This window comes from Leuciscus leuciscus (assembly GCF_965113295.1).
Source record: "Leuciscus leuciscus genome assembly, chromosome: 13".
NCBI lineage: Eukaryota > Metazoa > Chordata > Actinopteri > Cypriniformes > Leuciscidae > Leuciscus > Leuciscus leuciscus.
This window is the reverse complement of record NC_138737.1, coordinates 40,548,287-40,563,472: the sequence shown is the minus strand read 5'-3', so window position 1 is coordinate 40,563,472 and position 15,186 is coordinate 40,548,287. Positions and strand designations below refer to the sequence as shown.

The 15,186-nt window shown below is 43.4% G+C and overlaps 2 protein-coding genes across 2 annotated transcripts in view; both read right to left on the bottom strand.

The window, feature by feature from the left end:
* Positions 1-2,017: 2,017 nt before the first annotated feature.
* Positions 2,018-10,767, bottom strand: LOC309512931 (alpha-2-macroglobulin-like protein 1). Its single transcript, XM_082188675.1, has 34 exons — positions 10,646-10,767; positions 10,256-10,439; positions 10,034-10,190; positions 9,856-9,908; positions 9,720-9,740; positions 9,429-9,594; positions 9,274-9,358; positions 9,090-9,204; positions 8,890-9,010; positions 8,702-8,811; positions 8,459-8,629; positions 8,163-8,390; positions 7,866-8,084; positions 7,637-7,789; positions 7,039-7,164; positions 6,857-6,950; positions 6,071-6,227; positions 5,756-5,981; positions 5,551-5,674; positions 4,911-5,032; positions 4,781-4,832; positions 4,575-4,658; positions 4,317-4,493; positions 4,149-4,224; positions 3,899-4,055; positions 3,748-3,822; positions 3,504-3,666; positions 3,245-3,429; positions 2,946-3,164; positions 2,763-2,878; positions 2,575-2,656; positions 2,398-2,481; positions 2,214-2,319; positions 2,018-2,128 (listed from the first exon to the last, which is right to left on the bottom strand). The coding sequence occupies exons 1-34, from the start codon at positions 10,726-10,728 to the stop codon at positions 2,088-2,090; spliced, it is 4,332 nt and encodes a 1,443-aa protein (XP_082044801.1). The 5' UTR covers positions 10,729-10,767; the 3' UTR covers positions 2,018-2,087.
* A 362-nt stretch (positions 10,768-11,129) lies between these two features.
* LOC309513406 (uncharacterized protein) overlaps positions 11,130-15,186 on the bottom strand; it is a gene marked incomplete at its 3' end in the record, with an annotated part of 9,710 nt that continues 5,653 nt past the window's right edge. Inside the window, exon 3 of the mRNA XM_082189199.1 lies at positions 11,130-11,204. Within this exon, the coding sequence (XP_082045325.1) occupies positions 11,130-11,204 (75 nt within the window). The remainder of the gene's footprint in view (positions 11,205-15,186) is intronic.

Below are 15,186 nucleotides of genomic sequence, written 5' to 3'. Positions count from 1 at the left end.
CTACGACCAATACATACACGACACGCTGCTGAGAGCAAGTTAGACATGCTGCTGCTGTACAATATAGCGTACATGAATTAACCCCCAACAGAGCAGGTCACATGGCCATTGACAATACAATACAAGCCAAGTGTACTGTGCGTCAGAAAATCCCCCACCCCCAGCAGATCTACCGCCAAAACATATGTACTGCTGCTGCACCGAAGAGCCATAGGAACGTGTGCATGCTAGCTATGTGTGCCTGGCCCTTTAGCTTTGAATATGAAAAAATTTACGCCTGGGCCTGCTTTGCCGAATGGCTTGACTTTAGTGGCCAATGACTATGTGTGCCTGGGCCAAAAAGCTCAAACATATTCAATTAGAATGTGCATTATGTGTGGCTTTAACAAATGGTAACATGTTGCAGGCTGATAGAGACGAGAAAAGAAACCAGCCACAACCACCTGAGCAAATAGTATGATGATTTAGCATCGTTTGATAATTGTCATTGTCAAACCCTCTACACTCCCAAATGTGGAGTATGGATGAATCCCCTACACTCCCAAACGGATGAATAATGGAGTATGACTAACATGTATTCAGCTGAACCGAGCCCAAACACACACACGAGTAAATGAAAACATCAGCCTTGTGTGTTGTTGGTAAATAAAGTAATAGCCCCAGTTATATGGCTGTAAGTTTTCTCATGTCCACTATGCTTAGTCGCAGTACCCTTACGTAAAAGGCTTGCTGCTTTTGGATCTTAATCCGTAAAACTGCTGCTGTATGCTGGTATTTACTCCTGCATCAAATGCAAAACTATAAAACAGCTTTCTTAAACAATAAGCATTGTTTTATGTTTCATAGATTGAGCAAAGTTTAAGATTTACACATGAATGCCCATCCCGGTTCTGGAACCCAAAAGTTCTCAGAATTTAGTGATGGTACTTAATGAAGATGCTGTATAGCAGTGTCTCCACGAAGAGAATAAAAATGTACCGCAAACATTTAGATTTACAAGTAATTATTTTACGATATTTGAAAAAGAACTTGCTGATATTATATCTATTGTCTGAGTTACATTGCTAATGCGTGACTACTTGGCATTTCATATCTGTCCCATGCATTGGTAATGTCAACACAATTTGAGAGTGAATCCCACATATGCACGTATCTTTGATGTTGGATTTCTAAAAGCATGCTGCACTGCAAAGGCAAATGCTGACCAAGTATTTGAAGAACCAATCAGCTGCACCCTATAGATAACTATGTGATTATGAACAGTGAGTTAAAGCTGTTAGCCTGCACAATCTAGACGAGTTTCATGCCAGAACTTTTTATATAGCCTTAATCACTGAGAAGTTTGAGGAAGAGATTTCAGATATTGTTTGAGTCACATTTTAAATGCTTAATGTAAAACTTACAGAAACAGACAAGGTTAGGGATGTGTTTTTTAATTTAAGTGTACTCCACTTAAATGCTAGTATACCTTTTATTAAAGAGTACTAAAAGTAACTCTTCCAAAAAAGCTTATGAAAGTAGTAACAATACAGGAGCATTTAGAGTCCTGCTTTTAAATAATCCAAAAGTGAAAAGTCCAAGTTTCGAACAGCCATTAAACAGTTTACCTCACAGCTGAAATGCAGATTACTAGAAGTCACACAGAACAAATAACTCATACAGTGCAAAATGTTCCAATCTGACCTGTAATGCTGCCTGAATCATGATCATACACTGTTCGCTGGACAGTGGAGAACTGGCCCTCAACTGAGCCTGGTTTCTCCCAAAGTTCTCTCCATTCTGTCACCTGATAGTGTTTTGGTTCCTTACCACGGTCACCTTTGGTTTGCTTAGTTGCAGCCATTTAATATTCAACATCATCTGCCTGCATTGACACCATTATATGAGAACTGAATGACAGTTTCCTCCAGAGCAGCTAATATTAATATAAAACTAAGCTAATTTTTTCTATAAACAACTTGTTGCATTATTATCACTGTAATGCTGCTTCCAGACTTCCAGCTTAAAAAAAACTAATCAGACACATGCAACACTGATTGTATAAAAAGTTTTTTAATTTATGTTTTGTAGCCAGTACTACTGCACAATCATGGACAGGGGGACGTGTATGTGGTCTCAAACTGATCACCTGAAAAAAAGAAAAGGACAAGAACTTAGCCTGAGCATACAGGCAATTCTACAGGAAATTCAGCCAAACGTTGATGAAAGCCTACTTGTCTGATAGTAGTCATACACATTGATGACTGCTGGCTTGAGATTTTTCACTGTAAGAACCCGTTTTAGCCGTAGCGTGTAAGTTATGGGGAAGCTTTTGAGAACCTGCAATACAGAAGAGATTACAGCACAGATGGACATACATGAAGGTGGCAGCTAGTAATGTACCCAGTGTAGTCTCACTTCTTTCAGATACACTAGGACATGATCATCTTGAGCATCAACCCGCTCCACTAGTGGAGCAAATGATTGGGGTGGAGAACCAAGCTGAGAGGAAAAGACAATCATTTACAGATAATTACATCTGAAGGAGCTTCAAGCATCTTTGGATCTTACAAGTCATCTTAAACCCATACAAACCGGTGACGTATCTGCCGTGAAGCCCGACAGCAGCTTAATGTCCACGATGACCATGTTAGTACTTGCTTGTGTACCACTGTATCTGAATGAAGGGGAATAAAGAGGTTTAGACAACGGGAACAAGCAGCTTTCAGGGCATTAGAGCTATAAACAGGAGCTGCTTTTAAGAAAGTCAAGGATGTTCTTACGTCACTGTGAAGTTCAACATAAGATTAGCCAGTCTGCAGTCTCCAGTCACCTTTGCGTCGACACTCAGCGTCCTGGAGACTTTAACAGGTGTTGGGATGTTGTAGAAACATGCAATCTATGTTAAGTAAAATAATTAGTATGTGCACAAAAGAAACAGAAATGGAGAGGGCGAAGATACAGACCTGCACAGACACACAAGCGGATCCTGACGCTTTAATACCATATTTGCCTGGAACTTTCTTCAGCGGCTTCTCCTGATACAGCAGCCTGTTGTCCCGATTCACGTTGAAGCTATAAGAATCTCCTTCTACTGAGGACTGTACGGTAACGGTGCTGGAGCCATCCAAACTGAACACTTGAGCAGCGTACACCGACAGGGCATGAAGAGCCGCCACAGTGTCCTAAAACAAGGAAATGATTAATAACTCCCAAACATGAGAACAAGCAACCATATATACAGTATATGAGTGGTCAGAGGCACCTGGGTGGAGGAAAAGCCTCCATAGGGATTCTGCTGGGTCACCAGCCAGTTGACAATGCGGTTAGCATAGCTCAGAGAAGCCGTTGTGAGGGGCTTGACTGTGAGAACCGCTAGCAGCACATAAGAGCTGATCTCCACCGCCACAGTATCACCAGATGTAGTCTGAGACCAATGGAGTTTAATGCCTAATGAAATGGAGGGGATAAAGTTGACGCCATAGAACCTGATGAAAATCTCAAGAGGCCGTTTAAATTTTCACCTTCAGAAATGGCACGATTCTTCAAGGTGGTTAGAAGCTGTGATCGAGTGGTGGTCTCTCCAGCCAGACTGAAGGTGTAGGCCAGAAGAGCGGTGGTGTAAGCGTTTCCCAGGTTCCCAACAACAGGCCTCAGGCAAGACAAAGCGTTGGTAATGACAGGATCCTGAAAAGCAGAGCAAGTGTCAGACTAAAGCCAGAACAGGAAGGCCATCTGTAAGGAGCTCATACAACTACTGAAGTTTACCGTGGAGGGGACGCCTAGCTCAAGCAGTGATGCAGTGATGTAGGCGGTCATGGTAATGTTATCATCAACTCCACCCTAAAACACCAGTAAGTGATTAAGAATAGTTTCATCCCTTGAATACATCATGGAGCATTTGAAGAAACATGTCCACCTTTAGGGCATAGTGGTACAGAGTTCCCTGCTGCATGAAACAGCCGTCTGAAACCTGCTGGCTGATCAACCAATCCTTTGCACTCTGAAGGACATTTGGATCTATGAAGATGAAGTCCCTCGCTAGACCAAAAGATCTCAGGACAAAGGCAGTCAACCTGGCCGTGGAGGAAGTTCATGACGAACTAAATATATAAACTGCTTCATCTCCTGGTGACAAGACTAGAGTCCAGAACCAGCCTGAAACTCACCATGTATTTGATTCATCATAACCAAATGTGCTGTATGATCCGTCACTGTGCCTGTAATTTAGTTGTCCTTGGTATCCTGTTCAGGTCAAAATCCACAAGAAATTAGACAGTCTGCCAGAATCCAATGAGAAAACTAAACGTCCTTTGTTTCCCAAGTTAAACCCACACCTCTTTGAAGGTAGCCTGTGGCGGTCTCTCGGATGGCTGCAGTGAGTTGCCTCGTGACTTGCAGGTACTGCAGCAAGTAAATATCTGGAGCAAGAACACCCATATTCTGTTCTCCACAACCATATGGCATCTCTAACAACCCATCTAGTTTATTCAGTGCACGACCCATTATGTCTCCTATGAGAGGAATAGAAACAAGCCATATGTTATTCTGCTGAATGTCACACTGCTGGTTTCTCCAAAAATGAACAGCTTTACCTAGGACTGAAACGGAGCATCTGGCTGATCCCTGGATCACGTTTGTAGGAAACGTCAGAGTCACATCTTCAGAAAGGACGTTTCCTGTGGTCCAAACAGAACAAATCAGCACAGAGCGCTAGGCTAATGTTTGTCTACTAATATTTGGCTGTACGCTTCCGGGGGGGGGGGGGGGGATATTTGAGAATCATTGAGTGCAAACAAACCCTTTGGACACAGTAACCAACTCTGGGTGTGTGTCCTTTCAACTCCTTCAGGCTATAAAAGCAATACAAATACACATTAGTAAAGCAGCATGAGCTCCATGATCAAACTCCAGAAGGCTGGTTAACTCACCAGGACAAGTAGACTTTGAGTGACTACATCAATGCGGCCTCTCCTTGGCACAGTCACAACTTCAGTGCCACATCGAGTCTGGGACGGTTCAGCAGAAGCACTGACAGTCACATTAACAGCTCCTGCAGTGACAGAGAAGTGGTGATGAATCATTTTAGTTGCGATCATGACTGTCACTTCTCCATTACGCATAAACCCACTAGCTATTAGCAGTTCTTTTTGACATTTGCAGTTTCTTGAATTGGAATTGCCGTGCACGGTTTGCTCTGAATAAATGTGTGATCAAACCTTAGTGATAAACTTGACTATTGTTTGCAATCGTTGAATAGATGCAACCTTGGTCAGTCTTTTTAGTTAATAGAAAAACCATTTAAGAGTTCCAGATTGTTAGTTCATATAGGAAGTCCACCATTTTAGCTTTTGAGTGTAGGTGCTTGTTTGATTGGTTCATAATGTGGAGTTAACTTATATGACTCAATTTAATAGATATAAAAGCAGGAAATTAGATTAAATAAACCAGGTTTATGAATTCTCATGATTTGTACTTAAAGTGCTATGATTCAGAATTTATACTATTGTGCATCCCTATGGTGAGTAACACCTTAAACACTTCGAGAGAGAGAGCGCGAGCAAAACTGACCAAGGAGAGAAGCTGTGAAACCCCATTTAAAGGTTATTCTCCCACTGGCACAGAGACAGGATGAATACGGATCATTCAATGGTTTCAGAGTGAAGGCCGAGGATTGAGCTGGAGTTACTCGAACCTGCCAATGAAACGGAGCACATGGAGCAAAGACAGCACCTACTCTATACAGATCCATTATATAAAAGAAACCATGACAGACCATGATGCACTCGGCCAGATAGCTGAAGACGGTGGCCTTCAGCTCAAAAGACTCCCCCCGGACGATGGAGTACGGCAGCGTGAGCTCCAGGAAAAAGGGCTGGAATACCGTCAGCAAAGCAGGAGAAGCAAGACCGAAACCTTTGGAAGACAGGCAGAATGCCTCAGTCTCCCATGTGGTGATTGTGTCAGGAACCTTGAGGGGAACTTGTGTGGATCCAGTGTCTCTGAAAAAAGGACAGCAGAAAATAGAAGTGAGGGGGACAGCAGTAAAAATTGTGGGCAAGTAGTTTTAGCAACAAGAGGTTTTACTAACCCCACTTGAGCAAGCTGCCAGATCCAGGTTTCTGGAAAGTAAACCCTGACGGTCACATCATTGGAGCTGCTCTCACTTCCCCCTGCTGCAGATGCAGGAGAGGACTCCAACGCAGAGGATTCCAGTGCAGATGGTGCAAAGGCCCGCAATTCAAATGCTGAAATAAGACACGACTAGAAGTGCCTGCTTTTTGAATGCATTCAAGTTCTGAAGTTACAAAATATCTAAACAGCCCCACATTGCACTTAAAGCTGCAGTGTGAGACTTTAGCAGCATCTAGTGGTGTTTGCGAATTGCAACCAACAGAAGTTACGGTGGCCAACAGACAGCAGAGAGTAGCCACATAAGAAATGAGGTTTATTTACAAAGACAAGTTAATAATTTTTGTTTACTTAATTCAGTAAAATAATATGTTTGTTACTTATTCATCATTGTGTTGATGACGTAGTTTTATTTGCTTTAGCTCGCTTCTTTGCACGAAGAACAGGGACAAAATGTGTTAGTCCATTTAGGGCCACTGTAGAAACATTTCAATGTAAGGGGACCGGCAATGTATGTAGATAGAAATGGCGCATTCTTAGGTAATAAAAACATAATTGTTCATGTAAGGTTAGGGTCACTGAAAACAGTTATGTATGATATACTGCATTTGTCAACAGATCCTCCCAAATATTACACAATGCACCTTTTAAAAACAATACCAAGTTGAGATCAAATGGAATAACCTTAGGTTCACAAAAGTCGTGCAGAAATGGAAAAAATAACTGTATAGCTGCATAGACTTACGTCTGGGGTTATTCCGATAATAAACCAGGTCTTTGTACTTCAGGCAATCAGGTTCTCGTACATTCAGATTTGTTGCGAGCTTCAACCCCACACTCTGCCAGAGAAACAAGAGAACACAGAGATGAAACTGAAATCAAGGACCCTGCAGTATTCTGACTACATGGTCATGAAGGATTTTCTACCTTGAAACTTGTATAGGCATGGTCTGTGCGAACAGCTCGACGGGGTCGAATTGTTAGACACTCCTGTTCATCCTCAACGCTGTATGGATAACCTGATTGCGACCGCACCGGGAGCAAGTCAAACACCTGGGTCAACAAAACAAGTCAACTTTATATAATGCTTTACAACACAGATTGTTTCAAAAGCAGCTTTACAGTGACAAAAAATAAAGTTTGTTTCTAAAAGAGAATAATGTCAGAGTCTAGCTTAAGTTCAGTGATGGTTCATTTCTTATAAGAGAGAGGTATGCATGCACTCTAGAGAAAATCGTTCTCATTGTACAGTTCAGTTCTCATAATGTGTCAATGCAAGCAGATAGTTGAATATACTGTATTAAGTGATACAATACAGGTGTTGGCATGTCACACACTTCTAGAAAATTGAACTAAATGCACTACCATTTGGTCTTGTCACAAGTTTAAAAAAAAGGCTTTAAATATAACAGCCACATCATAATAGTATGGATTCGTCCAATTGATCCATAAGGACACTGAAATCCTAAAGTTGAACCTGGATGTCAAGTCCAACAGGAAAACTGAACTAACTGCACATGGGTACCATTTCAGGATTCAGGCGTTGTGTCCCTGGCTTCAAGATCTGGACGCTCTGATCTACAGCACTGAGGCCACACAGGGATCCCGCTTGAGCAGAGACGGTCAGAACGCTTTCCTCACCAGGAACTGCCTTGTCAGGAGAGAACTTTAGAGACACCTGGAACAAGGACCAACACACTAAGACACGTCATCGTTCCCCACTTAAAGCCCAAAGATGCTAGTGCACACCATACCTTGTTTTGGAAACACATTTCAGTTTTAAACAATGCTGTGCCAACAACTACACCGTCACTGGGCAGAACGCAGTAGACCAGAATCTCAACTACTGGAGCCATATCAACACTGACAGACAGCTGGAACGACACTGAGCCGCTCGTGATGGTATTAGAAGTTGTTGCTGTTGCTGTTACCGTCTGCAGTCCATGGAGGACAATCACTCCTCTGGACAAGACCTGACAAAAGACACCAGTGCATAAAATGTGCAAGACAAACAGATCATAGCAATCAAAACAAAACTAATTTTCAGTCACCATATAGATGATGTCAGTGTTGTAGTTGCCAGTTTCTCCAACAAAAGAATACTTGATGGTCACTGGAAACGCAGCACCACATTTGAGCGGCTGCTTAAGCTCCACTATAGTCAGTTCACTGAACTTTTGGCTGTCAGGAATAGAAGCTTGGAGAAGCTGAACAACCCTCCTATCGGTGTTGAAGTGTGGGGATTTATAATCATAATAACTTGCTGGAGTTGCACTTGCCTAGAGAACAACAAATGCAGTTGTAGTCTTGCTAGAGAAGTTGTCATTTAAAAGGAGAGAAATCATACCATCAGATTTAGATCAGCCTTGGGAAGTTTAGCAGTGTTGAGGGAGAACGTGGCCAGTCCGTTCTGGTTCGTGGTTAGATTCAGCAGCAGCTCATCAGGCCCACCGTTACCATTCAGGAGATACACTGCTTTGTTCGCAATTGGAGTCCCATTGAAAAAAGACGCCAAGACCTGTTGGGAAAGACAAAGTTAGGGAAGGGAACCAATGTGAAGGCTTCTGTAACGTCATGAACTTTTACTTGCCTTTCCAGCAATCATTGATCCAAGTCTAAAAGACTCTGGGAGCTCCACAAATGTGATATTCCCGACTTCAAATGTAATGTACACATTTGTGGATTTTGATACAACTACGTCTGGGAAGAAAAAGCAACATGAAGACAGCAAATAAACATGTAGACATGCATCACTGGTTTAATCAGCCAATAACTCACCTGTTCCCTCCTCAGTGATATTCAAGTTAACAAGAAACAAATCTTTCAGGTTATCCTCAAATTTGGTTTTGAAAAACACAGATGTACTGAAGGTAAGGGAGAAACAGCCTGTGGCATTCATCTGGTTTCAGATGAAAGATAGTCAGTAAAGTGAAGCACAAGCAAAAGAAAATGCGTGCTCTGAATGGCAGGAGTCACACCTTAACAGTTTTATTCAGGCACAGACGAGTCAGACCAGGAACCTCACTGAATGGATATGGCTCACGGCATACTTCCACCAGCGCTTGACCAGGTACAGGTTGCCCATATGTATACCTGGGAAAAATGTTGCAAGGAATGAGATCAAGACCCATCCACCCACAATACAGGAAAATAAAAACTCACTTGGCACAAGCCTCAACTTTCAGTCCTATATCTCCAACGCTGTACATCTGTGGTGTTTTTACAGCCACGTCAAACTTGGGTAAAACTAAACCAGAAACAAACTGCTTAGTGAGGATGTCAGCTCTGCTGTTGTACTTTTGCACTCAATGACTTACCGTATTTTTTCACCTCAAACTCCTGGGAGATCATTCTGTCACCAATAAAAGCCTTTAGTGTGTACATCCCTAGCTGTGCCTCTGGGTTTAACTCATGAGAAAGCTGCAATATCCACCCAGTTGAAGAAATGTTTGTCCACTGACCAATACGGTTATTTTGATTGTCCTATTGAAAAAATGTTTTGTTAATATATTTATACATTTGTCTACAGAAATGTATATATATATATATATATATAGCATGTCTCCAGTGCTAGTCTTTAGGTTTGAAAACCTAGAGCAAACACTCACCTCAACCACCACAAGACCGTACTGTAAGACACAAATAAAAGACACTTAAATTACATAAATGCTGATTTTAACAACCTGCATTTAACTTGTATACCATAAAAAAAAAAAAAAAAGGATGTGACAGATACAGACATACCATTTGATCAAGGGGCACAAATTTGGCATTCATGGTCAAAACTCTGAAATTCACTGCAAAAGGGAAAACCGACAAGAACTTACATCCATTACATAATGCACTTGAACATGTAGAAAATCTATTACACTACAAGTTCTGATCACTTCTAATATTCAACCAAGGGTCATTCACAGCTCACCCGTTTGTCCTGGATTGTAGAGGGGCTTGTCTGTCTGGATGAAGGTCAAAGGTAGGTAAGATCTGAACATGACCTTCCTCTCTTCTGTCATTTTGAAGACCTTCCCTTGAACTTGCACCTTAATCGTCTGCACAGATTCCGCATCTACTAGAGGAGCCTGTAGAGAAGTGTTATTAAACAAAAGAAAGACAAAAATACTGCATGTGCTGCACAATGACAGACCTTGAAACTAAAGCAACGGTGAAACTCTGTCAGAGAGCTCTGCTGCACAAGTTGAGTTGTCCTATCTTTATCATAAAGCAAAGAAACCGTCATCTTGAGACTCTCATTGGGCTTTAAAAGACTCGCACACAATTTGGCATCAGAACCGGACTCAATCACAGCAGGGAACGTCACCAAGAAGGCTCTGTGGAAACATCAGTCAGACGCTTAGTAGGAAATCATAAGTCAGATCAGAACATAGAATCATGCAAGTGTATGATCACAGAAGTAACTGTCATAATGTCATACTAGAGACTACAGTCATTTTGTTGAGAAATGCATAAACTTTGAGGAATCAGGTTAAAACAGACAGAAGGACACTTTCATTCACTTCAAAACACGTTTACTTACGGTCCTGATCTCTGTCCCTCAACAGCAAAGAGGAAAAGGGCTAAAATGAGCCCTTTCCAAACACAAATCTCCCTCACAGCCATGAAGAGAGATCATCCAACACTAAATGACAAACAAGCGTCTCTTTCAGAAACCCCACAGAACTTCTGTGAAGCTCTACCACTGTTTAACGCTCAACAGCTTCTCTCAATCATCTACACTGATTGCAGCGATATTTAAACGCTCTTAAGGAATTCATTAAGCTCGTTAATTTCAATGATTAACCTAACCTGGAATTCATTTTGTCTGTTTATTACTCCATCCAGTAGCCTTTAAAACATAACACATTATCTGAAATACTGCTGATAATACTTACAGATAATTTAAAAAAAAGTTACACATGAACATACACAGTGGAATAGATCAAGTCTATCCAGGCTGAATACTACACCTCATAAAAAGATAAAGATGACATAGAGTCCAAAAGTGTCATTTCACTAAAGATCTATTGTCCATCTTTACACAAACAGATCCAGATAGCTTCACACAAATATGGTAAAGCTGATCCCATGATCACGGTCTAACAGAGACACACACAGCATACGCTATTCACAACACACTGCCAACTCATGGGAAAACACTTTAATATACATATGAATGGCTACAGTCACAAATCGATAATGCAAAATCTATTAAATTTCAAAATGTTTAAACTTTCTGACTGTTATTAGAGTGGTTGGAAAATCAGAGGGCCCCTGATTTCTCAACATACCACTAATAACAGAAACATCATAAAAACGGATAGATCTGAAGTGTGAGTAATTTTTTTTGAGTAATTCAGACCAAGAATATTTAATTTCCACTACCATTTAACATCATCACAGTGGTAGTGAAGAATTGGATATTTAAAATAGGACCTGGACCTAGTATCTGACCTTGAGAAACACTTGAGACCAGGGCTGCGTTCGAAACCACATACTCACTGAGTAGGTACTTAATTTCAATAAGTGCTTACTTAACGAGTGCTAAAAGAGTAGGTACTTTATAGTCAGATCTCGTTAAGTATGAATGCGAGCCATACACACATCATCCGCCATGTTGATGTTTTCATGTGACCTAAAACGCTATCACAAGCGCAACAACTCAAAGATATGAGCGACAGGTTTAATTCATATATCTGTAAATATCTTGATATTGACGAAATTGGCTCATTTTGTGTCTTGTTGAAGAAACAGCTGCCCATTTATTTTGTGAATACATTTAGAGTTGATTTAAGTTCTTATATTTTAAACCCTACTAATGTGACCCAGTTTTATCCTTAACGATATTATTTTTATTACAAAAATCCAAAATCGTCATCTCTTGAATATGTTAATTTCTTTATTTTATCCAAAAATTTTCATCCACAAGCAAAAGTGGCTTAAATCTCCTTTGTTTCTCTCTTTTTCTTGTTAAATTTACCTCTCATTTCATCCCTCATGTAACGGTCACCAGCTGGAGTGCCCTTGAGAGCCACCAGAGGGCACTCCACATCAGACACTCACGTTCACTCTCAGACTACATTTCCCATACTCACTGCCCGGACTCATCATCTCTGATCACTCATCACAGTCACCTGTACCTCATTATCACTGATTGCATTCACCTGTGTCCCATCACCCTGTTAGTCTAAGTCTATTTATACCATGTTCATTCATTCACTCACCGTGAAGTCTTGTTTAAGTGTTACACTGCAATTCTGAGCGTTTTCCCTGGTTTCTTGTCTTTTGGTTTATTTGGATTTCTTGCCCTGTTCCCTGGATTACTCTTTTGCCTCTGGTCCCTGCCTGTTTTGGTTTGTTTGGTTTGTTTGGTTTGTTTGGTTTGTTTGGTTTGTTTGGTTTGTTTGGTTTGTTTGGTTTGTTTGGTTTGTTTGTTTGTTTCTTTCTTTCTTTTGACTGCCTGTCTGTGTATGACTCTTGCCTGTACATTGGATTACGCCTCTGGATTGCCCTCAAATAAAGCTGCTATTGGATCCACCTTCGAGTCTCGGAGCAGTTCGTAACAGAAGACTTCACGCCAGTCCAGCTGAGCCCGCACTTCACGCCAAATCTGCCGAAGCCAAGGCAGTATGCGTCATGCCCGCCGCCCCTGAGACAGCAAGCGACATGCCCGCCAAGCTAGAGCCTTCACCGCTGGTCCCGTCCAGCACAGAGCCCTCTTCATCGCTGGTTCCGTCCAGCTCAGAGCCCTCTTCGCCGCTGGTCCTGCCCAGCTCAAAGCCCTCTTCGCCGCTGGTTCTGTCCAGTTCAGAGCCCTCTTCATCGCTGGTCCTGTCCAGCTCAAAGCCCTCTTCATCGCTGGTCCTAACCAGCTCAGAGCCCTCTTCGCCGCTGGTCCTACCCAGCTCAAAGCCCTCGCCGCCGCTGGTCCCGTCAAGCTCAGAGACGCTTCACTTCCTGCCTGCCGATCCAGAGACTGTTCACGTCAGTCCTGCCGAGCCAGAGCTTCATGTCAGTTCTGCCGATCCAGAGACTGAGCTTCACGTCACGTCAGCCGATCCAGAGACTGAGCTTCACGTCACGTCTGCCCGTCAAGAGTCTCGTCCCGCCGAGACTGAATCTGATCCTGATACTGAGCCTGAATCTGTTCCTCTTCCTCTTCCCGTGCCTGTGTCTTCGGACAAGATGGCCGACTCCACGCCTGTGTCTCCGGACAAGATGGCCACCGCTGTGCCAGTGTCTCCGGACAAGATGACCGCCGCCGAGCCAGTGTCTCCGGACAAGATGGCCGCCGCCGATCCAGAGTCTGTTCAAGTCACGTGTGCCGAGCCAGTGTCTCCGGACAAGATGGCCGCCGCCAAGCCAGTGTCTCCAGACAAGATGGCCGCCACCGAGCCAGTGTCTCTGGACAAAATGGCCACTGCCACGTCGACTGAGCCCTCAACAGAGATAGCCGCCGACACGCCTGAACCTGAGCCCTCAACAGAGATGGCCGCTGTCACGCTGTCTGTTCCTGTCGCTGAGCCGGTGTCTGTTCCTGAGCCTGTGTCTGTTCCTGTGCCATGGTCTCCTCCCTGGCCGCCTGAAGGGTCGTCTCCTCCCTGGCCGCCTGAAGGGTCGTATCCGCCCCGGCCACCTGAAGGGTCGTCTCTGCCCCGGTCGCCTGCACAGCCTGCTCCGCCCCGGTCGCCTGCACAGCCTGCTCCGCCCCGGTCGCCTGCACAGCCTGCTCCGCCCCGGTCGCCTGCACAGCCTGCTCCGCCCCCGTCGCCTGCACAGCCTGCTCCGCCCCCGTCGCCTGCACAGCCTGCTCCGCCCTGGCCTTCCGCCCTGCCGGAGTCTTCAGGTCCTCTTCCGCTGCACGGGCCTGGCCCTCCATCCCGCCCCCGAGTCCGCCTCCGCTCCACCTCCCTCCTGGACAGTTTTAGGAGCGTCTGGAATCCGCTCCTTAAAGGGGGGGCTATGTAATGGTCACCAGCTGAAGTGCCCTTGAGAGCCACCAGAGGGCACTCCACATAAGACTATTATCACTCACAAACTACATTTCCCATAACTCACTGCCCGGACTCACTTATCACTGATCACATTCACCTGCACCTCATTCACTGATTGCATTCACCTGTGTCTCATCATCCTGTTAGTCTCAGTCTATTTATACCATGTTCATTCATTCACTCACTCACCGTGAAGTCTTGTTTAAGTGTTACACTGCATTTCTGAGCATTCTCCTGGTTTTCTTGTCTCTTGGTTTTGGATATCTTGCCCTGTTCCCTGGATTACTCTCTTGCCTCTGGTCCCTGCCTGGTTTGTTTGTTTGTTTGTTTGTTTGTTTGTTTGTTTCTTTGTTTCTTTGTTTTGACTGCCTGTCTGTGTATGACTCTTGCCTGTACATTGGATTACGCCTCTGGATTGCCCTCAAATAAAGCTGCTATTGGATCCACCTTCGAGTCTCGGAGCAGTTCGTAACACAAATACTTTGGGAGTACATTCATCTTCACCGATTGTACCCTCCCTGCAATAGTCAGAGGTAGGCAGCTCCACCTTTGAAAGTCAGCTTTCATTTGGTTAACTAGAGGTATAAAATTATCCCCAAGAAGAGAGGTGAAGGAACGCGTAATGTTTATTCCAAGATATTTGAAACCAGAATGTGTTAAGTGAAAGGGGACTGCTTCTTGTTTAATTTGCATTGCAAAATCATTAATGGGGAAGCATTCACTTTTCTGATAATTTAGTTTGTAGCCAGAAAAAGACCCAAAATTATTCAATAGTGATACAATTACAGGGGCGCTAGTTTCTGGATTGCTTACATAGATCAAGAGATTGCCTGCATATAGAGAGACGCGATGTTCCTTAGTCCCACGCCCAACCCCCCGTAACAACAACGACGACTTCAAAGCAAGCGAAAGAGGCTCGATTGCCACTGCAAACAGGAGCGGGGATAGAGGACATCCTTGACGTGCCCCACGTGTCAGGGGGAAAAATTTGGAATGAGATTGATTAGTTTGAATACATGCTTGTGGGGACGAATCCATGCCAGAAACATGTCACCGAACCCAAACCTTTCCAATACGGCAAACAAGT